Source organism: Xenopus laevis, chromosome 7L, assembly GCF_017654675.1.
Source record: "Xenopus laevis strain J_2021 chromosome 7L, Xenopus_laevis_v10.1, whole genome shotgun sequence".
NCBI classification, from domain to species: domain Eukaryota; kingdom Metazoa; phylum Chordata; class Amphibia; order Anura; family Pipidae; genus Xenopus; species Xenopus laevis.
This window is the reverse complement of record NC_054383.1, coordinates 129999270-130025989: the sequence shown is the minus strand read 5'-3', so window position 1 is coordinate 130025989 and position 26720 is coordinate 129999270. Positions and strand designations below refer to the sequence as shown.

General features: G+C 40.5%; 1 protein-coding gene across 1 annotated transcript; it reads left to right on the top strand.

Annotated features, from left to right (window-relative positions):
- usf2.L (upstream transcription factor 2, c-fos interacting L homeolog) lies at positions 1 to 24995 on the top strand. The gene is given in 10 exon segments (NM_001094665.3): positions 1 to 380; positions 10225 to 10271; positions 10387 to 10502; positions 11511 to 11630; positions 14922 to 15075; positions 18317 to 18404; positions 21159 to 21217; positions 23024 to 23118; positions 23343 to 23471; positions 24029 to 24995. Coding segments are annotated over 10 exon segments (933 nt in total). The 5' UTR covers positions 1 to 345; the 3' UTR covers positions 24119 to 24995.
- The last annotated feature ends 1725 nt before the right edge of the window (positions 24996 to 26720 follow it).

Here is a 26720-nt window from a genome sequence, read left to right as displayed (position 1 = left end):
CGCAGTTTCCGTGTGAAGCGCGTTCCCGACGTTATTGCCGTTCGGTGACTGTCGGTTCCGGAACGCTCTAGCTCTCTCCCGTGCGTAACGCATTAGCCACAGACACAGCGTGTCTCATCTCCACGCCTCCCTCCTCACGTGTCCCGGCGGCGGTACAGGACAGGCAGGGAAGGGAAAGCTCCTCACATGACCCGTCTGTTTGTCCCCGTGATCAGGAGAAGCACCGCCGGCTCTCACGCCTCCCCCTTTCCGGGCCGCCCCGGGCCCTGGGCCTGTAACGCCTGAGTCTGGGGGGACTCGGGCTAAAGATTCCGCCCGCTGCCTCCCAACCCAGACGCTCGACACATGGACATGCTGGATCAGGGCCTCGACTCCGCCAGGTGAGCTAATCTAGGCCCAGGCTGTGCGGCCTACACTCCCATAGGCTTTGGCTGTGACTTCTCTCAGCACTGGGACTGACTGAGACATCATTAGGGTCAGACTGATTCCTATAGAAATGTTATTATTCATAGGGAAAGCTTTCTCCCTGCCCCTCCTCCTCACCCACTTCTATTATTATTATTATTTCATGAACATCCCAATATATATTCACTGACCATTTCCACAGTATAAAGCTGATAGATTAGCAACGTTTGTTTATTCTTCTGACTCTTTACAGCTTTCAGGGGTCACTGACCCCATCTAATAAACAAATGCTCTTTAACACTTCACATTTATTGTTATTAATGCTTTTCTATCATACTAACAGTTCAAGGTATGGTGGGTAGGTAATATGTTATAGAATGGTCAGTTCTAAGCGACTTTTTAATGGGTCTTCATTATTTTTTTTTATAGTTTTTGAATTGTTTCCCTTCTTCTGACACTTTCCAGTTTTCAAATGGGGGTCACTGACCCCATCTAAAAAAAACAAATGCTCGGTAAGGCTACAAATGTATTGTTGTTGATGCTTTTTTTTCCATACTAATATTTAAAGGTATGGTAGGTAGTCTGTTAAAGAATTGTCAGTTGCAAGCAACTTTTTAATTGGTCTTCATTATTTATTTTTTTTTATAGTTTTTTGATTTATTTCCCGTCTTCTGACACTTTCCAGTTTTCAAATGGGGGTCACTGACCCCCATCTAAAAAAACAAATCCTTTGTAAGGCTACAAATGTATTGTTTTTATTACTTTTTATTACTTCTCTTTCTAAACAAGGCTCTTCTATTCATATTCCAGTCTCTTATTCAAATCAATGCATCGTTGCTAGGGTAATTTGGACCCTAGCAACCAGAGTGCTGAAACTGCAAACTGGAGAGCTGCTGAATAATTAGCCAAATAACTCAAAAACCACAAATAATAATAAAAAAACCAAATTGAAATAAGGTTGCCACCTTTTCTGGAAAAAAATACCGGCCTTCCTATATATTTATCTCTTTTCCCTATTAATAACATTGGGATCAACCATCATTTTTACTGGCCAGGCCAGTAAAATACCAGCCAGGTGGCAACCCTAATAGGAAATTGTCTCACAATATCACTTTCTACATCATATTAATAGTTAAAGGGGTGGTTTACAGTTGAGACATCTAGAATGTCTAATTCAGGCCTCTCCTATTCATATTCCGGTCTCTTATTCAAAGCAGTCCAGGGTTGCTAGGGTAATTTGGATCCTAGCAACCAGGTGGCTGAAATTGTAAACTGGAGAGCTGCTGAATAAAAAGCCAAATAACTCAAAAACCACTAATAATAAAAAATGAAAACCAATTGAAAAATTGTCACGTCATACTAATAGTTAATGGGGTGGTTCTTCCTTAAGTTAACTTTTAGCATGTTCTAGAATGTCTAATTCTAAGCAACTTTTTATTTGGTCTTCATTATTTATTTTTTGTTGTTTTTGAATTATTTGCATTCTTCTGACGCTTTCCAGTTTTCAAATGGGGGTCACTGACCCCATCTAAAAAAACAAATGCACAGTAAGGCTACAAATGTATTGTTACATTGATTGATGCTTTTTATTACTCTTATTTCTATTCAAGCCTCTCCTATTCATATTCCAGTCTCTTATTCAAATCATTGTATGGTTGCTAGGGTCATTTGGACCCTAGCAACCAGAGTGCTGAAATTGCAAACTGGAGAGCTGCTGAATAATTAGCCAAATAACTCAAAAACTACAAATAATAAAAAATGAAAACCAATTGCAAATTGTCTCAGAATATCACTTTCTACATCCTACTAACAGTTAAAGGGGTGGTTCACCTTTAAGTTAACTTTTAGTATGTTATAGAATGGCTAATTCTAAGCAACTTTTCATTCAGTCTAAATTATTTATTTTTTTATAGTTTTTTAATTATTTCCCTTCTTCTTACGCTTTCCAGTTTTCAAATGGGGGTCACTGACCCCATCTAAAAAACAGAAACTCTGTAAGGCTATAAATGTATTGTTATTGCTACTTTTTATTACTCCTCTTTCTATTCAGGCCTCTCCTATTCATATTCCAGTCTCTTGTTCAAATCAATGCATGGTTGCTGGGGTCATTTGGACCATAACAACCAGATTGCCTTAAATTTAAAACTGGAGAGCTGCTCAATAAAAAGCCCAATAACTATAAAAACCACAAATAATAAAAAATGAAGACTGATTGCAAATTGTCTCAGAATATCACACTCTACATCATGCTAAAAGTTAACAACCCATTTAGTCAGTTGGCTTGCTGCACTGTTTCAGGAGTCAGAACCAGTAGTGCAGAGAATATAAACAACCAGACTGATCCTGCTGTCAATAGCAGTTACATTTACAGATAACGTTAATGTGCATCACCATTTTAAAGAGGCAGTAAACCAGATTTTTCTACATGAGCTCAGTGCATAGGACTTGTGCCGAACATAGTTTTTGCCTATCGTTTTCATAAAGAACGAGCTATGGTTTTAGTTATTACTAACAAACAAGGAATAGAAATCAAATTTACTTTCCCATTTCCTCTTCTGCCGAGTCACTTTACAGAGGAGAAGCTGATCTAACAAATTACCAGTCTGCAGATAAGCCTGCTGTGAAGTGAGCTGATATTTACTACAAAGCCTGAATCTTAGGGAAGGGGCACAGGTTGTTTATACAGGGAACCTTCTCTCCATAAGTACTAATTACCTTGTTTATAAGGGGAGAGGAGGGTGTGAATTAAGGTAAGGACATATTTTCCATTAGTGCTTTATAATAGTTGAAAAATAGGTATATTTTGTTATACAAGCACTACCCATGTTACGTACAAGGTAGGGGGTCTGTAGGTTTGTTCTTAATTTGAATTGGTATTTAAGTTGAAACCTATATATTTACTCATTAAATGCAACAAGATAGATGTTTGTCTTAAAATAGTATTTATTTTTACCTTTCTGTGCTCTGCAGAAGATAACACACAGCAAAGGGGATATGGGCAGGGGGTTTATTAAAGCTAAATGCTTATAAAGGCCAAGCAAACCACAGTACGTTAATGTAATAGCCTCTGTAAGTATGAGTTGTATGTACAGTTAGGCCCATAAATCTTTGGACAGAGACCACTTTTTTCTCATTTTGGTTCTGTACATTACCACAATGAATTTTAAATGAAACAACTCAGTTGAACTGCAGACTTTCAGCTTTACTTCAGTGGGTTGAACAAAAAGATTGCATACAAATGTAAGTAACTAAAGCCTTTTTTTAACAGTTTCAGTAATTCAGTTTCAGCAGTTTGTTTATATAAACTATAGTAGTACTGTTGTTATCTATTGTGTATCCTGTGCTTGAATGGCTGCCCCCATGGCTACACATCAGCTTGTTTATATAAACTATAGTGGCAGCTTGTTTATATAAACTATAGTAGTACTTATCTGTTATCTACTGTGTATCCTGTGCTTGAATGGCTGCCCCCATGGCTACACAGCAGCTTGTTTATATAAACTATAGTAGTACTTATCTGTTATCTACTGTGTATCCTGTGCTTGAATGGCTTGTCCCCATGGCTACACAGCAGCTTGTTTATATAAACTATAGTAGTACTTATCTGTTATCTACTGTGTATCCTGTGCTTGAATGGCTGCCCCCATGGCTACACAGCAGCTTGTTTATATAAACTATAGTAGTACTTATCTGTTATCTACTGTGTATCCTGTGCTTGAATGGCTGCCCCCATGGCTACACAGCAGCTTGTTTATATAAACTATAGTAGTACTTATCTGTTATCTACTGTGTATCCTGTGCTTGAATGGCTGCCCCCATGGCTACACAGCAGCTTGTTTATATAAACTATAGTAGTACTTATCTGTTATCTACTGTGTATCCTGTGCTTGAATGGCTGCCCCCATGGCTACACAGCAGCTTGTTTATATAAACTATAGTAGTACTTATCTGTTATCTACTGTGTATCCTGTGCTTGAATGGCTGCCCCCATGGCTACACAGCAGCTTGTTTATATAAACTATAGTAGTACTTATCTGTTATCTACTGTGTATCCTGTGCTTGAATGGCTGCCCCCATGGCTACACAGCAGCTTGTTTATATAAACTATAGTAGTACTTATCTGTTATCTACTGTGTATCCTGTGCTTGAATGGCTGCCCCCATGGCTACACAGCAGCTTGTTTATATAAACTATAGTAATACTTATCTGTTATCTACTGTGTATCCTGTGCTTGAATGGCTGCCCCCATGGCTACACAGCAGCTTGTTTATATAAACTATAGTACTTATCTGTTATCTACTGTGTATCCTGTGCTTGAATGGCTGCCCCCCCATGGCCTACACAGCAGCTTGTTTATATAAACTATAGTAGTACTTATCTGTTATCTACTGTGTATCCTGTGCTTGAATGGCTGCCCCCATGGCTACACAGCAGCTTGTTTATATAAACTATAGTAGTACTTATCTGTTATCTACTGTGTATCCTGTGCTTGAATGGCTGCCCCCATGGCTACACAGCAGCTTGTTTATATAAACTATAGTAGTACTTATCTGTTATCTACTGTGTATCCTGTGCTTGAATGGCTGCCCCCATGGCTACACAGCAGCTTGTTTATATAAACTATAGTAGTACTTATCTGTTATCTACTGTGTATCCTGTGCTTGAATGGCTGCCCCCATGGCTACACAGCAGCTTGTTTATATAAACTATAGTAGTACTTATCTGTTATCTACTGTGTATCCTGTGCTTGAATGGCTGCCCCCATGGCTACACAGCAGCTTGTTTATATAAACTATACTAGTACTTATCTGTTATCTACTGTGTATCCTGTGCTTGAATGGCTGCCCCCATGGCTACACAGCAGCTTGTTTATATAAACTATAGTAGTACTTATCTGTTATCTACTGTGTATCCTGTGCTTGAATGGCTGCCCCCATGGCTACACAGCAGCTTGTTTATATAAACTATAGTAGTACTTATCTGTTATCTACTGTGTATCCTGTGCTTGAATGGCTGCCCCCATGGCTACACAGCAGCTTGTTTAAATAAACTATAGTAGTCTTTTTGAAGCAAACACACTAGTGGTACCAGTGCAGGGCAACAGTACATTATATTATCATTCCTTTAACCCTTTCCCTGCCAAGAACGTAGCTCCTGTAATTGCCAAGAACGTAGGAGCTACGTTCTTTGTTTAAACGGCTGCCTCTCTGCACTTCTGCCAGAATCGAAGTGCAGAGAGGCTCTCCTGGCTGCTCAACCCCCTAGACAACAAGCCGAGGGGGCTGCCACTAGGGTCTTGTGATGCGATTGTCGCAGGACCCGACTTCTTACCTGATCCTGTGTGTGCAGATCTGCTTCTAATTGTTTCTTCTCCAAAAAACACTAAGTGCCCTTCTATTTACACAGTAACACACACACATACATGCAATTACACATACACAGCACACGCATAACTAAAGGTAGATTTTTTTTTTAATTTTCTGGCTTTTTTTGTATTTTACAGTGTCACATACAGATATGCACACACTTATACACTTGTTAGAGCTGTACACACACGTTTACACAAAGCCACACTTATAGGTCCTTTTTTTACTTTTTTTATTTTTTTAGTTCTTCATTTTATCAGTTTCCTCCTTGTTATTCCCCTAAAAGCTGTTGCTTTCCCAGTGTGACTATTGGATCAAACATTCTGACCACCAACCACGCTGTTGGATCAGTTATTTGATTTGTATTTGATTTTTGTGATTTGTATGCTTGCATTGTTGTTCCTTACATTTTTTTAGCGCCATTTGCTCTTTGATCATTTGGAGTACAAACACATTTTTAGCAATTTGGATTCGTCAGAATGTGTACTTTCCAAAAATATATGGTTTTGTTGGTCTTTGTGCTGTTAGGAGGGTCTTGTAGCACATAATAAGCAGTCTGGGTCTATATTCACAAAAGGCGAATTGGCAGCCAAAAAAATTCATATGCCCTGTTTTTATTTGGGGTCTGCACATGCCAGCTGCTTTGGTTTATCTTTGCATATTGGGCATCAAACTGTTCATTAGACCCTTGGGGGCCGATTCACTAACTTCGAGTGAAGGATTCGAAGTAAAAAAAAACTTCGAATTTCGAAGTGTTTTTTGGGCTACTTCGACCATCAAATGGGCTACTACGACCTTCGACTGCGACTTAGAATCGAAGGATTCGTACTAAAAATCGTTCGACCATTCGATAGTTGAAGTACTGTCTCTTTAAGAAAAAACTTCGACCCCCCTAGTTCGCCATCTAAAAGCTACCAAACTCAATGTTAGCCTATAGGGAAGTTCCCCATAGGCTTTCCTACGTTTTTTTGATCGAAGGATATTCCTTCGATTGTTGGATTAAAATCCTTCGATTTTATCGTTCGATCGCACTATTTGCGCTAAAATACTTCGATATTCGAAGTCGAAGGATTTTAATTCCCAGTCGAATATCGAGGGTTAATTCGACCCTTTGTGAATCGGGCCCCTTGGTGTCATTATTTAGGGTGTTTTACAATTGTATGTAAGAAATTGGGTGAGATAAATGCGGCCAATTGCAATGTTTTTAGGCGATTTTGAGAAATATCATAAAAACTTCTGCCTTTAGCTTAGCGTTGCAGTATGGTAGTTTGGCGTAGACAGACATAATTACCTATTTTTGATTCCTCAGAATGTGTACTTTCCAAAAATATATGGCTCTGGGGGGTCTTTGTGCTGTTAGGAGGGTCTTGTGGCAGACAATGCGCAGTCACAGGTCTTTGTCCACAGAAGGCGAAGCAGAGAAAAGTCGTATGCACTGTTTTTATTTGGGGTCCGCACATGCCATCTGCTTTGGTCTATCTTTGCATATTGGGCATCAAACTGTTCAGTCAACCCTTGGCGTCAATATCTAGGGTGTTTTCCAATTATATGTAAGGAATTGGGTTTTACGTATGAGCTGATTTTTGCTATATTTATAGAGACCTACATTGTTTGGGGGGGGGTATAGTTTTCCTTAAGTTTTTCCCTAATTTTATTACATAATTTTTTTTCGTGTGTGTGGTCCCACCTATATGTCATGTTTAATACATTTCACTGATTTTACATTTTCCCAGATTTTATGCCATTTTTTTCTGGTACCCAGAAAAAGAATTAAAATGGAGGTTCATGGATGTTGTTTGCTCACCCCTTTCCTGCTATTGGACTATTCCTTTACCTTGCTGTAATGTCCTCTTGACACAGGCCTCATCATAATATATGACATGCTTGTATATAGATGAAAAATAGTTTCCCCTTTATTCTTTGTGTGTTCACAGCAATTATTTCTGATCCCAGTTTTTTCCAGAATGAGCTGTTCCTTATTGTCGGATCAGTGCTTTTACTCCTGCGTGCGACACTTTATATTGAGCTGCTGTTTCTTCCGTTGTGAGGATCCTGGGCCGTAGCAATCGGATGTGTAAAACTGAACCTGCTCATCCCCCCCTGTGTACCATTGCCCAGCATTATAAAGATGCCATAATGATCTATACACAATCCCTGTTCATTTATTCATTCTTTTACTGGATTCCCCTGTAATTTTATTCCTACATCTCATAACTTTGAACATCTGCTTGGAAGGAAACAAAATAACCCCACAGGCAGAGATGTTTGTGATTGTTCCTAGCGCTGCTTGTGATTAGTAACTTATTAGAACATAGAGAATTCACTCTTCCCTGCTTTTGTATCCACCTTTCACCTTGAGCTCTTGTCTAGTCAGGCTGTGCCTGTGATTGGCCGTTCATTGAGCACCTCCTGGTTTACTTTGCCCTTGAGCTGGGATGGGTGCAGCTATGGTTGTTCATTCTGAATGCGTCACTCACATTTATCCTAGGGTGTATGTGCACTAGTGGTGAGAGGGCCCTCCTGAAATCTGTGGCACTTGCAGGATGGGGCCGATAAATCTGTGGTGAGGGATACAGCCTATGGTGTAGCCTACCTGCCCTCTGTCTGGGCAGGGTACATCAAACGCCATTTGGACAGATGGCATCTCATCTGGCCCTCTTACTGGGCAGGGTACCACTCATTCGGACAGAGGTTCTTACCTGGGCCTCTGTCTGGGCAGGGTACCACCCGTTTGGAAACAGGGCATCTTACTAGACAGGGTACCACCCACTTGGACAGAGGACATCTCATCTGTCCCTCTTACTAGACCTTGTACCAACCACTCAGACCAGAGGGCATCTCACCTGGTCCTCTTACTAGACAAGGTACCTCCCACTCAGACAGAGGGCATCTCACCTGGCCCTCTTATTAGACAGGGTACCACCCACTCAGACAGAGGGCATCTTATCTGGCCCTCTTACTAGACAGGGTACCACCCACTCAGACCAGAGGGCATCTCACCTTTTCCTCTTACGAGACCTTGTACCAACCACTCAGACCAGAGGGCATCTCACCTGGCCCTCTTACTAGACATGGTACCACCCACTCAGACATAGGGCATCTCACCTGGCCCTCTTACTAGACATGGTACCACCCACTCAGACATAGGGCATCTCACCTGGCCCTCTTACTAGACATGGTACCACCCACTCAGACAGAGGGCATCTCATCTGGCCCTCTTACTAGACAGGTACCACCCACTCAGACAGAGGGCATCTCACCTGGCCCTCTGTCTGGGCAGGGTACATCTGTGGTTACAAATTCTGTATGTACTAGCTTTAGCAATAATAATAAAAAAAGCAGTCAGATGTTCTGAAAAACACACAGAATAACTAGTCTGATGAGACAGCTCACTGGTTTCCTTGATCTGAAGGCAACGTATCACAGCAAGTAACGAAGTGCCCGTGGCGTCGGGGGAATGGTTAATGATCACACAACTCCGTGGATACTAAATTAATCAAATGACCCAGAAATCTCCGCATGACTGCGAAATAAGAGTCTCTATGGGATGTTAATCTGCTTTAATTGTTAAAATATCTAATTATACTGGGGTACCGGATCGGAAACTTTATAGTGCAACATACAGATGCGCAGAGCTAATAGGGGAAATATGGCATGCAAACGTATCTGACCTTTTATCCCTTTGGCTAGGGTTTGTTTACTGACTCCGCTCCATAGAAAAGCTTTGCATATCATTGGATGCTTTTGTTTACGATTCTTCTTAAGGGGGTTGTTCACCTTTAAATTAACTTTGAATATGCTGTAGAGTGATATTCTGAGACAATGTGTAATTTGTTTTCATTATTTGTGGTTTTTTAGTTATTTTGAAATGTATTCACCTGCTCTCCAGTTTGCTATTTCATCCATTTAGTTGCTAGGTTCCAAATTACCCTAGCAACCACGTGTTGATTTAATTAAGATACTAGAATATGAATAGGAGAGGCCTCAATAGAAAGATGAGTAATACAAAGATGCAATAACAATACATGTGTAGCCTTACAGAGAATTTGTTTTTTTAGATGCGGTCAATGACCCCCATTTGAAAGCTGGAAAGAGTCAGAAGAAGAAGGTGAATAATTCAAAAATAAAATGAAGACAGATTGAAAAGTTGCTTGGAACTGTCCATTCTATAACATAATATATATTAACATAAAGGTAAACCACCCCTTTAATCTGAGCATCAACAGAAGTCGCCCGTAGTGCACCTTTACCTCATACAGTCGCTGTACTCAAGCCCTTCTGTTTTCAAATAAAATATAATCGTAATGGGAGTAGTGGTAGCCAGAGTGTTGGGCGTCTAAGCTTGGGCATAGACTATAAAGATTCTAAAAAGGGTGATGCCATTATACCCAAATTAAAAATACAAAGCACTGGTAACGGCTTTGCTCTCTAAGGTTGTCATTTTTTTTTCTAGTCACGACAAAGGACAGGAGACGGAAGAAGTTGTAGAGTTGCATGAAGGTGAGTGTTGCTGTCATGATGGAAGCCACATCTTTAAGCATTATGCTATTGAGGATGTACAAACTGCAAAAGCAACATGATTTTTACTTTCTTCTGTTTGCTTTTCCCAACACAGGAGATGATACGAGTGCCGAGGAACATACTGCCGTGGCCATTGCCACTGTCCAACAAGCTGCCTTCTCAGACCACAATATCCAGTATCAGTTTCGCACAGAAAACAATGGAGGACAGGTAACAAAATTAACACGGGGCTACTTAGAAGACTGCCTCTAAGGGTCAGGGCACACTTATCTCCCAGAACTGCCTTCCCACCGGTTAAGATACGAATCGCTCAGAGAGCCATCCCGCTGGCGATTTACATTTTAGCCGGCGGGAAGGCAGGGGAGCCAGTTCGGGGAGGTTAGTCATCTGGAAGAATAGATTTGCTCTGACCCTTAAAGGGATTCTGTCATGATTTTTATAGTGTAGTTTTTATTTCACTGTTTACACTGCAAATAATTCACTCTACCATATAAAATGTAATTCCAGAACCAGCAAGTGTATTTTTTAAGTGGTAATATTGGTGTGTAGGTGCATATGAGGTCATTTTGCCTGGTCATGTGCTTTCAGAAAGAGCCAGCACTTTAGGATGGAACTTCTTCTGGCAGGCTGTTTCGCCTACTGAATGCGTCTCTGAATTTTACTATTGAGTGCTGCTCTTCTACCAGGCAGCTGTTACCTTGTGTTAGGGAGTTGCTATCTGGTTACCTTCCCATTGTTCTCTTTGGCTGCTTTAACTTGCAGTAAAGAGTGACTGAGCACAAGCCACCTGACTGGGGGGGGTACGTGGGAAACTGACAAGGAGTCTAGATTTCATCACTAAATATAGGCTGCTGGGGGGGTGATATCACTCCAACTTGCAGTAAAGAGTGAGCACAAGTCACGTGACTGGGGGCAGCTGGGAAACTGACAATATGTCTAGCCCCATGTCAGATTTCAAAATTAAATATAAAAAAATCTGTTTGCTCTTTTGAGAAACGGATTTCAGGGCAGAATTCTGCTGGAGCAGCACTATTAACTGATGTGTTTTGGGGGAAAAAACGTTTTCCCACGACAGTATCCCTTTAATATGTATGCTGCGTTGTCCGTACTAGATTTGCTGCAGGACTGCATATTCATCTTAAGGTGAACATTGTGTAAAGTTTTGTATGTTAAAAAGGGACAGCCTGAAATGAGGATTTTACATTTTCTGTTCTATAGGTGACATACAGAGTTGTCCAGGTGACAGATGGTCAGCTGGATGGCCAGGGGGATGCATCAGGGGCAGTCAGTGTTGTGTCAACAGCAGCCTTTGGCGGCACTCAGCAAGCCGTAGCACAGGTAAGAAGTGACTGATATTTTTGCAATTGTTGACAGTTGGCTGCAAGCAGATTAAAGGAGAATTCAACCCGTAATTAAAAAAAAAAAAACCCTCCCCTACCCTGGGTAGACCCCTCTCCCTTCTCCCCCCCCCCCCAGGGCAAATGCCCCATATTTTTTACTCGCCCCTCCGTGCAGATTCTGGCAACGGGAGTTCACGGGCGCAATCTTCTTTCCTCTGTATTTTTTGGGAAGTTTCAGCAAACTTCGTCTATTGACTGCATTTTCAGTGCCTGCGCGCAGTTGGAGTATTTTTCCGGTCCTGAACCACAACGCATCTGCCGAAAATTTCCGAAAAATTTTCTGAAATTTTCGTGACTTTCATGTGCAGTTGTTGGGACTGGAAAATTTCTCCTACTGCACATGCGCTGAAAAATGCCATCAATACATGAAGATTACCGAAGAAGACAGCTGCTGTGAACTCCGATGCCAGAATCTGCACGGAGGGGTGAGTAAAAAAAATTAGGGGCATTTGCCGGGGGGGGGGGGAGTTGCAGGTAGCCTGAGGGGCAGAAGGGAGGGGGATCACCAGAAATAATGACATTTTCCAATGATTTCTATTTTCTATATGTGACAGTTATTCTAATATTGAAGCGTCAAGAGTCTTTTTTCACCTTCTGAAGCAGACCTGGGAGATGGGGTCGTCGACCCTGTAAACTGTTCTAAATGGATACATTACTTATTTTTGTCTCTGCTGAGCAGAATCCCTGGGTTTCATTACAGGCAGCTGAACCTGAATTACTGAGCTGCCAGACTCAAACACCAGAGACAGGGACATTAAACTTTACACTTATATTTTGGGAAAAACAGTAAAAAATTAAATAATGGAAACTACTGATTTGAAAACAGTGTTTGGAAGGTGACCAACCTCTTTAATTTATTTTATTTTCCACTTAAAGGAACAGTAACACCAAAAAATAAAATCATTTTAAAGTAAATGTACTGTATATAATGTTCTGTTGCCCTGCATTGGTTAAAGTTATGTGTTTACTTTAGAAAGACTGCTATAGTTTATATAAACAAGCTGCTGTGTAGCCATGGGAGCAGCCATTCAAGCACAGGATACACAGTAGATAACAGATAAGTACTACTATAGTTTATATAAACAAGCTGCTGTGTAGCCATGGGGACAGCTATTCAAGCACAGGATACACAGTAGATAACAGATAAGTACTGCAGGTATTGGACCTGTTATCCAGAATGCTTGGGACCTGGAGTTTTCCAGATAACGGATCTTTCCATAATTTGGGTCTTCATGCCTTATGTCTACTAGAAAATCATTTAAACATTAAATAAACCCAATAGGCTGGTTTTGCTTCCAATAAGGATTAATTATATCTTAGTTGGGATCAAGTACAAGCTACTGTTTTATTATTACAAAGAAAAAGGAAATCATTTTTAAAAAATTTTAATTATTTGGATAAAATGGAGTCTATGGGAAACCGTAATTCGGAGCTTTCTGGATATCGGGTTTCCGGATAAGGGATCCTGTACTATAGTTTATATAAACAAGCTGCTGTATAGCCATGGAGGCAGCCATTAAATCTAAAAAAGGAGAAAAGGCACAGGCTACTTAACAGATAAACGATAAGCTCTGTAATAGAATACAACTGCATTCTACATTGCATCTCTTTTTTGCTCTGTAACCTGAACTTTTGAATGGCTACACAGCAGCTTGTTTATGTGAACTAATAGGCTTTCTGAAGCAAACACACCGTTTATTATATTTTAATTACTATGGAACACTTTCATTTTTGTTGGTGTTACTGTTCCTTTGATGAATAAAATATAGAGCTCTGTAGCAGTTCTAGCTGTAGTGTGTTTACATTCCAAAACGGGTCACATGTTCTATCAGTCAAGCGTCCGATGCCAACTGGTAGTCACATGCTTTGACTTTACTTCGTATCGTGATTAAGCCAGTTTTTTTTTCCTGCCTGAAACATCTAAAAGTTAGAACTGTGGCTCTGCTTTATATGGCAACTCTTTCACATATCTGTATTCTGTAATGCCGTTCACATTTTGATTAGGACTATTGCACTTGTACTAACATCTAATAAGTCTAGTCCTGCACTGCAGTAGATGCTCATGTAACAACTGTACATGCCTTATTATAAATAACTTGTGCTATCACCTTAATACAAACTGTAAATTAAAGGGTAACTATTGCAAAAATGAAAATTTAATATAAGCTTCATCATACTGAAATAAGAAACTTTCTAAATACAATTGATTAAAAATTCTGTACCATTTCTGAAATAATCAAGTTTATTTTTACTGTTCCTCTCTCGGCATCTGTTTCTCTTCATTCTGCCTGCATGCAGGAGTTGGGTGTCACATATTCATTGACAGTTAGATCTAATATATTTTATAGGGCGGTCATTTTGCCTAGAAGATGTATTAAAGGAGACATTTTGTATAAAAAATAAGAATGTACCAGTGCGTTATACTCCTTTAGATATAGAAGAATTTTGCTTAAAAAAGTAGTGTTTCAGGCTGAAGTATTGATTATTTCTGGAAAAAACCCTATTAATCCCTCCCTTCTCTTCCACTTCCTGCTCCCTAAATTCCCAGGCTGTGCAGGGAAACCGGCAGCTCTCATCTCACTACACTGTAGGACAGGAACCAATCAGCAGCTAGCAGGACCTGATAGGGAACTGAAGCCTGTCTGTGCTTGTGTGACTGCAGGGCTGTGATTGGCTGTCCCCCTCCTACTGTGCTTCTGGCAGGGACCGTTAGGACATGCCCACCCCTCATTTTAAACACAGACATGGATCAGAGAACATCTTTAGGGAGCTACAATAAAGGGGGGCAATTTTTTAAAGATATTAATTTTAGCACCATGTAAAAGCAACATTATATATTACTGAGAATTGCCTACAAAATAAGGGGTTTTTTTTTCTTCATTTATGCTATGTCTCCTTTAAAGCTCACGCTATTAAAATCACCAGACGTCATGTCTCTCAGAATTTGTGCAAAAGGCCGTTATTTTGTTACATTTTGTTTGTACTGGAATCAGTTATTTGACTGACCTCTAATACATCTGCTAGGAAAGGGAGCCCTCCTATAAGATATATTGGATTTAACTGTCATTGATTATCTGACACCCAACTGCTGCATGAAGAGAAACAGATGCTGAGAGAGGAAGCTTATATTAAATTTTCATTTTTGCGATAGTTCACCACAAAAATACCCTACAGTTTAACGTTTAACCTTCAACTCTTGTATATCCATTTATTCTTTTATCTGTTGCAGGCTGTGATCCAGAACCAATTCAGCAATGGCGGAAGCCCTACCTCAGATGCAGTTGGTGGGGAGGCGCGCTATGCTTATTTTCCAGCTTCCACAGTGGGGGACACTACAGCTGTGTCTGTGCAGACGTCTGACCCTGCACTGGCACAAGCAGGAGGTGAATTTCAACTTTGCATAAACAGATCCGCACACATTGTTAGTAGGGATGCACCGAATCCACTTTTTTGGATTCGGCCGAACCTCCGAATCCTTAGCGAAAGATTCGGCCAAACCGAATCCGAACCCTAATTTGCATATGCAAATTAGGGGTGGGAAGGGGGAAACATTTTTTACTTCCTTGTTTTTTGACAAAAATTCACGCAAATGCCCTCCCCACCCCTAATTTGCATACGCAAATTAGGATTCGGTTCGGCTGGGTAGAAGGATTCGGCCTGAATCCCGAACCGAATCCTGGATTCGGTGCATCCCTAATTGTTAGAAGCTACAGGAATAGTTTATAGACAATCTCTTATAAGAACATCACCATATTGTTTGTAGGGTAGGCACTCAAAGAGCAATCCTCCAGGCAGTAGTAGTAAAAAAAAAAAAAAAAAAGTATATATTGCAAGTATAGATTACAGCCTTACGTGTTTCGTGTTCTCAAACCTAATACACCTAATCATAGGCTACTATGCAATATGGTGATATCTGCTCCCTCGTGCTGAAGGCTCAGGGGCAGAGCACCCGGGCCTCTCCATATACAGTAGTACCCCCAATTTACGTAAAATCCGGGAAAACTGAAAATAAGGGAAACATGTTAAGGATACAGAAATATGTAGGAGCCTTTCTATTTTAAAACGAGTTTGTAGCTTAGTTATTTAACATGCTTCAGCAACAAAGTAAAGCTACTTCACCATTTTTGTGACTTTCTCCTATTCCTTCCTTTTCCAGTCTTGTGTGCTGGTCCCTTTCTCTGCCTTCCCAGTCTGCTTCTTTCCCCCCCCCCCCCCCCCCCCCCGCCTTCTCTTACACCGCAGCCACTTCACTTGTCTTTTCCCCCGGTCCCTTCAGCCTGACTCTCCAGACGGCTTTTAAAGGGATACTGTTTATATATATATATATATATATATATATATATATATATATATATATATAGATAGATATAGATAGATATAGATAGATATAGATAGATATATATATATAGATAGATAGATAGATAGATAGATAGATAGATAGATAGATAGATAGAGATATATATAGATATATATATAGATATATATATAGATATATATATAGATATATATTTTTAAACACATCAGTTAATAGTACTGCTCCAGCAGAATTCTGCACTGAAATTCGTTTCAAAGGAGCTAACAGATTTTTTTTATATTCAATTTTGAAATCCGGTGGGGCTTGAAATATTGTCAATTTCCCAGCTTCCCTCAGTCATGTGACTTGTGCTCTGATAAACTTCAGTGACTCTCTACTGCTGTACTGCAAGTTGGAGTGATATCAACCCCTCCATTCCCCCCCCCCCAGCAGCCTAACAGAACCGAACAATGGAAAGGTAAACAGAGAGCAGCTCCCTAAATGTGGCCATACACGGGCAGATTAAAGCTGCCAATATCGGTCCGGACAGGACCTCCCGATCGATATCAGGCCAAAATTCAGCCAGGTATCGATCGGTCAAGTTTGATTTTTTTTTTATTTTGTACGATCCAGGACCACATGCACTACTTGATGCAGACCCGTCGGAGCCAATTCGTAGCATTGCAATCGGGTTAAGATCCGCTTGTTTGCTGACCTTGCCAAACGAGCAGATCTTATAGTGTATGGCCACTTTAACACAAGACAACAGCTCCCTGCTAAGAACAACACTCAATAGTAAAAGCCAAGTCCCACTGAGACTGATTCAGTTACATTAAGTAGGAGAAATAACAGCCTGCCAGAAAGTAGTTCCATCCTAAAGTGCAGGCACACGTCACATGACTGGGGGCAGCTGGGAAACTGACAATATGTCTAGCCCCATGTCAGATTTCAAAATTGAATATAACAAAAACTCTGTTTGCTCTTTTGAGAATTGGATTTCAGTGCAGAATTCTGCTGCACTATTAACTGATGTGTTTTGAAAAAAACATGTTTTCCCATGAGAGTATCCCTTTAACTCTTTCCCCCCAACCCCTCTTGCTCCAGAACACTAGCCGTTTCTGTATCTACAGTACTCACAATTTTGTGCCCCCGGGTCTCTTTCTGCAACTGTAGCCTGCCCGCCTGTTTTGTCAAACGGTTTCTTGGAGCTTTCTGTCACTCTCATCTTCCTCAATCGAGCAGCCGTGTCCCGTTTCTAGTAGTGTTCTTGTGTCCCAGTCCCTTCTGCTCCTGCAGAACCTCCCATGAGCGTGCCAGGACACACATGCGGCTGCATGTACTAGAAACTTTACAAGGAAGTATGGACGCTGAAAATAACAGGTATTTTGCGAATATAATATAGCGCTTGGCAAGGGACAGGGCTCATTTACCAACGTAAATCCGGGAAACCAAGACGTAAATCCCCAGAATAGACCCCATACAAATGGCGGAACCTCAGAAAAAAAAAACCATAAAATGCGAGGAAAATGTATAATCCGGGGTTATACTGTACGTAGTGAGTCTCTTGAAAAGAACCCATTTTTGATACTCGTATAAGGCTAACCTTTCAGCGACTAGTTAGGTCCGAGAGGCTTATGTTGCCTGAAACAGATTTTTGCCCTAACAAGTAGAGATGCACCGAATCTACTATTGTGGATTCGGCCGAACCCCCGAATCCTTCGCTAACGGTTCAGCCGAATACTGAACCGAATCCTAATTTGCATATGCGGGATGGGAAGAGGGAAACATTTTTTACTTGTTTTGTGACAAAGTCACGTGATTTTCCTTCCCAACCCTAATTTGCATATGCAAATTCGGTTTGGCTAGGCAGAAGGATTCACCCGAATCCTGCTGAAAAAGGCCGAATCCCGAACTGAATCCTGGATTCAGTACATCGCTACTAACAAGTAATTTTTCCCAGATAACAGAAGATCGGTTTGTCTTCTTCACTCTCGTTATCAGTTACAGGGAAAACGCTGCTTTCTACCTTGTTTTCTGTGCAGATACAAGGTTACTCTGTTACTAATGGACCTTTGCTTTACAAACCTGTTCCACACTTGTGTTAGAAGAACCACGTATGCGCGGACTTCAGAATGCATTGTGCTCTCTTTTTGGAGCTGCATGGAAATTGAATATCACTCGAATGCCTTTCAAGAAGTCTGACCTGACTTTGCACTGTGAAATGTTTTTTTCTTTCTAAATGCGTACATGAAAATAATTGTATAAAGTGCATAAACCCTCAACAGAAGAGCTCCTGATACTTTTGCTAACGTTCTATTTTCCATCCATAGGGCAGTTTTACGTCATGATGACCCCCCAAGATGTACTTCCTGCTGGAACACAGAGGACGATTGCTCCACGAACTCATCCCTATTCACCGTATGTATATGAGCAAGGGCTTACTATTCTTATGCCTTACTGCATGTGTAACAACATCCTTCTCTTTAGTGCTGTGCTACAATTCCCAAACTCTAATGCTAATTAAGTCGTGTATTGCTTTAAAGGGGTTGTTCACCCTCCAAAGCAGGGGTCCCCAACCTTTTTTACCCGTGAGCCACATTCAAATGTAAAAACAGCTGGGGAGCAACACAAGCATGAAAAAGTCCCTTGGGGTGCCAAATAAGGGCTGTGATTGGCCATTTGGTAGCCCCGATGTGGACTGACAGCCTAGAAGAGGCTCTACCTGGCACTATACTTAGTTTTTATGCAAATAAAACTTGCTTTCAAGCCTGGAATCCGAAAATAAGCACCTGCTTTGAAGACCCTGAGAGCAACATCCAAGGGGTCGGAGAGCAACATGTTGCTCACGAGCTACTGGTTGGGGATCACTGGTCCAAAGCGAAAGAGAGGATAATGTTACAGTCAAGGAGAGAGAGACAATAGATCTGCCAAGATTCTTGCATTTAAACAGGTGACTAGTAAATGCTACCTGTTGATTGGTTGCTATGAGTTACTGCCCCAGGGCAAACTTAGTGCCTTTTATTACATAACCCCAATAATGTCTAAGGCTTAATGAATTAATACTGGACCAAATCAAAATGACAAATACACAACATATATAGATATAAATAATGTAATGTAATTACACACAGTCCAAAATTCATATATATTAAATTAAAGATCCTTATGTTGAAGAAGCATGGCACGATACAAGTCCTAAAATAATATACCAGAGGTAAAGGATTAAATTATATAATCTCACAATTTGTCTAAAAAGCGAAATATGATCATTAAGGTGGCAAAAAGCATCAAACCCAATCGGCAAATATATATCTGGCCAAGAACATGACAAATAGTTGATCTACAATCATAACCATAAAGGAGCAAACTAACGGTCTATAAAGCAGTTCAGTTCCCAGTCTCTGAGACCATTGGGTGTGACTGTATTAAGTTTGTATATTCAGAAGGCTTCCTTCCTAAGTAGAGGCAATTCAGTGTTTCCCTTCCGTGTATCCATTACTACCCTGTTTATAATTTTGGGCATGTACACATAATTTGTTGCCATGACATTCCATTAGGTGTTTCGCAATGGCGGAACTCATTTTTGCCTTCACTAAACTCTATAAGAAGAGTGTTTCAAATGGCAGCGAAAATTAACTTTTGTCCACTGCTGGGCAAGAGTCTGTGACTATGTTATACATTTGTGCTTCCTCCAAATAATACGGATTGTGCAGCACATCTAATGTGTAGCTCCATAAAGTTGCCCATAGATGGCACTAGCATATCCGTTCATAAAACCATCATGAAAATGGAGAAAATGAATCTGAGTTGCTGGTAAGACAGTTGCATTATTGTGTTTGTGTATTAAATGATCTAAAGGAAATGTAAAGCCCTTGTGCAGGGCTCCACACGAAGAACAAAGACAAAGCTGCAATATTCCTGTGTATTACATGTAGTGGAAAGAGCGTATCCCTCCTGCTTGATTTTTGTTTCCAGTGTAGCTAGGAGTACAGAGTCATAGGGGGGAATTCACAAAAGTGCTGACATTGAGACAAAATCAAAGTGGAGATAGAAATATAGGATTTCCCACCACATTCACAAACCCCACTTTTGTGAATGTGTCTGTTAAATGAGAATTCAACCTGTAGTTTAAAAAATAAAACCTCCCTCCTCCTCACCCCCCCCCCCCAGACAAATGTCCCTAATTTTTTACTCACCCCTCCATGTAGATTCTGGCCTCGGAGTTCATGGCAGCCATCTTCTTCTCCGGTAATCTTTGTGTATTGACGGCATTTTCGGTGGAGTAAATTTCCGGTCCCGAACAACTGCCCCGAAAGTCACGAGAATTTCCGAAAAACTTTTTGCCATTTTCACGACTTTCGGCGCATGCCCAGTGGTACGGGACTGGAAATTTACTCCAACTGCGCATGCGCCGAAACTTCAGGAAAAGTCAGAAGAAAGAAGATGGCGTCCGTGAACTCCCGTGCCCAGAATCTGTACAAAGGGTTAGTAAAAAGATTTGGGACATTTGCCTGGGGGGGGGGGAGTAGGCAGTGAGGGTCTACCCAGGGTAGGTTTTTTTATATTTTTATTACGGGTTGAATTCTCCTATAAACAGACAGTTTTCAGATTCTTTCAGACAACATCTTAATGTTTTTTTCTTAATTTGGCTTTAACTCTTACTAAACCAGTCAGTCATCAAATTGGCATTTCCTGGGGGGGGGGTTACCTAGGAAAATTGTACATCATTTTTTCGGGATAACCTGGGCTTTCTAAATCTGCCTACACGTTTGTGAAATTCCACTTCTGTTACAAGAAACGAGGGTCTAAATACAAAAAACAGGAAATGGTTATACAGAGATTTACTCCATTTTTAAAATGTCGGGAGAAGATATCGTTTAAAATGTCTTTTTTAAGCCATTTTTATATCGTTAGACAAATTTTGTGGCGGTTGATTCGGAATTTTGTCGGATTTCTGTTTGTGAATATGAACACCAGTTTACCACCACTTTTACTCCAAAAATGGGCTCTCTCCACTTTTGTGAATTCCCCCCATAGTGTCCATTTTTAAAGGGTTTTTTTTTTTTTTGGTCAATTTAAATTATAGATTACCAATCTAAAGGGAAGAGATGGAAGCCTATGATGTGGGGTTCAGTATGTTTGGTCACTGTTTTTATTTCTTTTTGCCACCAGTAAGATGGATGGGAACAGAACGCCTCGCGACGAGAGACGAAGAGCTCAGCACAATGAAGGTAAATGGGATTGGGAGCTAATGATGGAGGAATTTATGCCAACTAGATGGGCTTAAAGTTATGGATGCATCCAATGCACTTTTTTTTTTAGCATTTGGCCAAATCCTTTGTGAAAGATTCAGCCGAATACTAAATCTGAACCCTAATTTCCATATTTAAATTAGAGAAACTAGAGTGAAAGAACTGCTCACGCAGTGCACCGTTAAAGGGATACTGTCATGGGACAGCATATTTTTTTCCAAATGCCTCCGTTAATAGTGCTGCTCCACCAGACTTTTGCATTGACATCCATTTTTCAAAAGAGAAAACTAATTATTTTATATTTAATGATGAAATCTGACATGGGGCTAGACATATTGTCAGTTTGCCAGGTGCCCCCAGTCATCTGATAAACTTCACTAGTGTACTGCAAGTTGGACTAATATCACTCACCTTCCTTTTCCCCCCCAGCAGCCTAACAAAAGAACAATGGGAAGGTAACCAGATAGCAGCTCCCTAACACAAGATAACAGCTGCCTGGTAGATCTAAGAACAACACTCAATAGTAAAATCCAGGTCCCACTGAGACACGTTCAGTTACATTGAGTAGGAGAAGCAACAGCCTGCCAGAAAGCAGTTCCATCCTAAAGTGCTGGCTCTTTCTGAAAGCACATGACCAGGCAAAATGACATGAGATGCACCTACACCCCAATATTACAACTAAAATTGTACTTATTCGTTCAGGAATTGTATTTTATATCGTAATTTGAATTATTTGCAGTGTAAATAGAGAAATTTAGGAATAAAAACTGCACCATAAAAATCATCAGAATCCCTTGAAAACAATTTTGACTTCTTTGTTTGATGAAAAGTTTATGATTTTTTGGGTTTTGATTTGATTTGGTTCGGCCAGGCACTTGTATGTGGCCAAATCCGAATCCTTCTGAAAAAGGCAGAACCCCTAAACTGAATCCTGGATTTGATGCATCCCTAGTTAAAATGCCTTCTAATGTGCCCCCAAGTCTCCCTTTAAAGGACAAGGAAAGTTAAACTAAAGAAGTAGCTAGAAATGTTGTACATTATGTTTTGTGCTTCTGTACCAGCCCAAGGCAACCACAGCCCTTTAGCAGTAAAGATCTGTGTCTCCAAAGATGCCCCAGTAGCTCCCCATCTTCTTTTCTGCTGATTCACTGCACATGCTCTGTGCTGCTGTCACTTACTGAGCTTAGGGACCCACTCACAATATACAGTACACATAGAATAGAAATGTCACAATATAAGGCTGATTAGTAATTAATACACATAATTACTACATGGCAGCACAGAAACCAGTGCAATTAGCATTAGAATTTAATAATCAGCAAACCTGTAGCATCAGCTTATATTACAGGGGAAGCTCATTTTCTGCTGGATAATTAGTGACGAGCCCTAAGCTTAGCTTCTCAACAGCCAATCAGAGCCCACTGAGCATGTGAGTGTCACAGACACTTTCCAAGATGGTGACCCCCTGTGACAAGTTTGAAGTCCTGGATCATTGCTACTATTGACAAGCTCAAACTTTAGGCTGGTCAGTATATCAAATAGAATTTTCCCTGTTAAAAGACTAAAAAGCTATTATACAACCAGGCCATAATGTGTTTAAAGGAGAACTAAACCCTAAAAATGAATAGGGCTAAAAATGTCATGTTTCTTAACCGATTTCTGTTTTTTGCGGCATTTTAATTATCAAGTTGTTTTGGGCCAAGCTTTTAAGGGAATTTTACTTTAGCCTTTTATTCCTTGCTTTTGCCACACTTACTCAGTTTATTTTTTTTTTACTTTTTCTAGTGGAGAGGAGACGGCGAGATAAGATTAACAACTGGATCGTTCAACTGTCAAAAATCATTCCAGACTGCAACACAGAAAGCGCCAAAACCGGAGCCGTGAGTGCAATTTCTTTTTTATTTTTTTTATTTAAAAAAAAAAAAAATCCGCCCTCCCCTTGTTACACATACAAAGGAAAAAAATGTCTCCATACCACCCGATGAATGGGTGGCTGATGCTGTTTACTTCCTCTGTGGCCAATCGGCAACACCACCATCTTGCTCCCACGCTCATACATGGCTTATTTGTCAAAAATCCTTTTATTTTTTTTTATTTTTAACAGAGTAAAGGTGGTATACTGTCTAAAGCTTGTGACTACATCCGTGAGCTCCGGCAGACAAACCAACGCATGCAGGAGACCTACAAAGAAGTGGAGAGACTGCAGATGGACAACGAGCTGCTGCGACAACAGGTCAGTTGGTGATTTAATTGCAGGCCTGCATCAGTTGGGTTGCTTGTCCATGTTTAAAGGAGAAGGAAAGGCTAAAACTAAGTAAGCTTTATCAGAAAGGTCTATATAAATACACCTGTAAACCCCCAAAGTAATGCTGCTCTGAGTCCTCTGTCAAAAGAAACACCACATTTCTTTCCTTCTATTGTGTACTCATGGGCTTCTGTATCAGACTTCCTGTTTTCAGCTTAAGCCTCCAGGGCTTGGGCTTGAGCATGCTCAGTTTGCTCCTCCCTCCTCCCTTCTCTGCTGTAATCTGAGCCCAGAGCTATGAGTGAGGAGGGAGAGACTCGGCAAGAAGTGATGTCACACCAAGCTAATATGGCAGCTGCTATCCTAAACAAACCGAGCTTCTAGAGTTGTTTACTCCGGTATGATAAAGCATTCTGCAGAATAAATATAGTCTTATAGCTTGCACTATTGTGGCTATTCTATTAGCAATAAACTGCTTCAGTAGCTTTCCTTCTTCTTTAAGGGATTAGATATTCATCTTGTGGTACTTTCTCCTCTATTTGCAGATGGAAGATCAGAAGAACGAGAATGCACTTTTGAGGGGACAGCTACAGCAGCACGGCATCGAGGTGGTGGAAGAATCTCCGAGGCAGTAACATTCTTCACTCGCTCATCAATAAGAGTAGATGGGGAAAAAAGCCACGAAGCGGAACTATCGGCACCCTTTTCTTCAGTGGCATCTCACTTGCCACCACCCTTCATTCACAGCACACCTCTCCCTGCATTTTTTTTCTCCTTTAACTTTATGGTGTCAAAAAAAATATTTCCCTGATCCTTCTAAAGGACTTTATGGATTGTTGGCTACAAGGGTGGGGTTTCAACAATAGCCATTAACGCTCGTTGGGAGAGATTCTTTTTCACCCCCCCCCATTCCACTGCAGATTGGGACCTGCACACTATTGCAATGCAGTAGGTTCAAGGTCTGTGCTTAGGAGCAGAGGGTTAATGAAGAATTGCTTTCCTTTTTTTTTTTTTTTTTATTATTATAAATATATATATATATATATATATATAAATATGAACATACCTTAGACTTTTAGCAATTGAATATAGGTAACACAACCTTTTTTTTCTTCTTTGCTTTTTTAAAACTATTTTTAAACCCGAGTGTGTGGATGAGCAGATTCTAGTATTATTTCCTCTTATGCTCTGAGTTTTTTTTTCCCCACAAAAACTTGGGGTGATTTTGCAGCCTTTGAAAGGATCATGCAGTAAATCTCCAGTTTACAATGTACTCGCATATAGACGCCAAAAGCTATATTCACTATCCTCTTTGAACAGCCATTTTTGCAAGTGCTTCGGAGCCGTCCGCAGCAGCGATATACTAAGCAGGGCCTGCTGAAATGCGTCCGAATACTTGCATCTATGCATCCCTGTACTTTATTCTGATTTTAAAGGGAAAGTGCTACCAAAAATAAGCTTGGATTAACACCTTTACAATTAAACAGTTTGCATTTCCTTGTAAAGTCTGAAGGTGATGTCATGATTTTTGTATATAGGCTGTAGAAGGATGTTTTCCTTTGTTAAAGGAGAATTCAACCCTAACGTTTAAAAAAACCCGACCCTCCTCCCACCAGCCTAAGTGTTACCCCGGGCAAATTCCCAAAGCGTTTTACTTACCCCTCGGTGCAGATTTGAGCATCTGAGTTCACGGGCACCATCTTCTTTTCTTCGGAATGAGACCGGCATGTCGTTGCATGCGCAGTTGGAGTAATTTTCTGTTGCGCATGTGCTGAAACTCATGAAAATTGCCGATGTGCTGGTCTCATTCCAAAGATTACCAAAGCAGCTAAAGATGGCGGCCATGAACACCGATGCCTGAATCTGCACCGAGGGGTAAGTTATACATATGGGGCATTTGCTGGGGTGGAGGAGGGAGGGGGGTCTATGTAGAATAGGGTTTTTTTAACTTTAGGGTTTAGTTCTCCTTTAAGGGAATAGTAACCGTTTTAAAGTAACGAAAATATCATGTAGTGTTGCCCTGCACTGGTTAAACTGATGTGTTTGCTTCAGAAACACTACTATAGTTTATATAAACAAGCTGCTGTGTAGTCATGGGGGCAGTCATTCAAGCACAGGATACACAGTAGATGACAGATAAGTACTACTATAGTTTATATAAACAAGCTGCTGTGTAGTCATGGGGGCAGTCATTCAAGCACAGGATACACAGTAGATGACAGATAAGTACTACTATAGTTTATATAAACAAGCTGCTGTGTAGCCATGGGGGAAGCCATTCAAGCACAGGATACACAGTAGATAACAGATAAGTACTACTATAGTTTATATAAACAAGCTGCTGTGTAGTCATGGGGGCAGTTATTCAAGCACAGGATACACAGTAGATGACAGATAAGTACTACTATAGTTTATATAAACAAGCTGCTGTGTAGCCATGGGGCAGCCATTCAAGCACAGGATACACAGTAGATAACATAATTACTACTATAGTTTATATAAACAAGCTGCTGTGTAACAATGGCAGAAATTGAAAAAAGACTATATGGCACAGGTTAAATAGTGGATAACGGATAACACCATTATGTTCTACAGAGCTTATCTGCTGTGTAACCTGAGTCTTTTCTCTTTTGAATGGCTGCCCCCATTGCTACACAGCAGCTTATTTATATAAACTATAGTAGTGTTTCTGAAGCAAACACAGCAGTTTTACTAGTGCAGGGCCACACTGCATTATATTTTTATTACTTTAAAACACTCATTTATTGATGTTACTGTTCCTTTCATTTTTGAGATTTTATGCAGCTCTTGTGGCCCAAGTATGGAGACGTTTCAAGACCACCATGAGCTGATCAGTCAAGTACTGCTTCTATAGGGATGCAAAATTAACCCGGGGGAGTCCGTTGGGCAGGGTAGTAGTTTAAACTAAGTACATGGTAAGATGACAGTATTGAGTGGTTGGAATGCAGTGATCACCAGACTTTATAGGTTTAAGCTCCCTTATAAGGCCCAATGTTTAGCCAATAACAAGGCAAGAATAGATGAAACCATTGCTGCATCGGCCATTAAATAAGTGTTTACCCAAAATATTGCTCTACAGTTTGGGAGCTACTGCTATAATGAGTCAAAGAATGTGACCCACTCTTAAGAACTGGCAAATTCAAAGGGGTTGTTCACCTTTAAATTAACTTTTAGCATGCTGTAGAGAGTGAGATTCTGAGACCATTTGCAATTGGT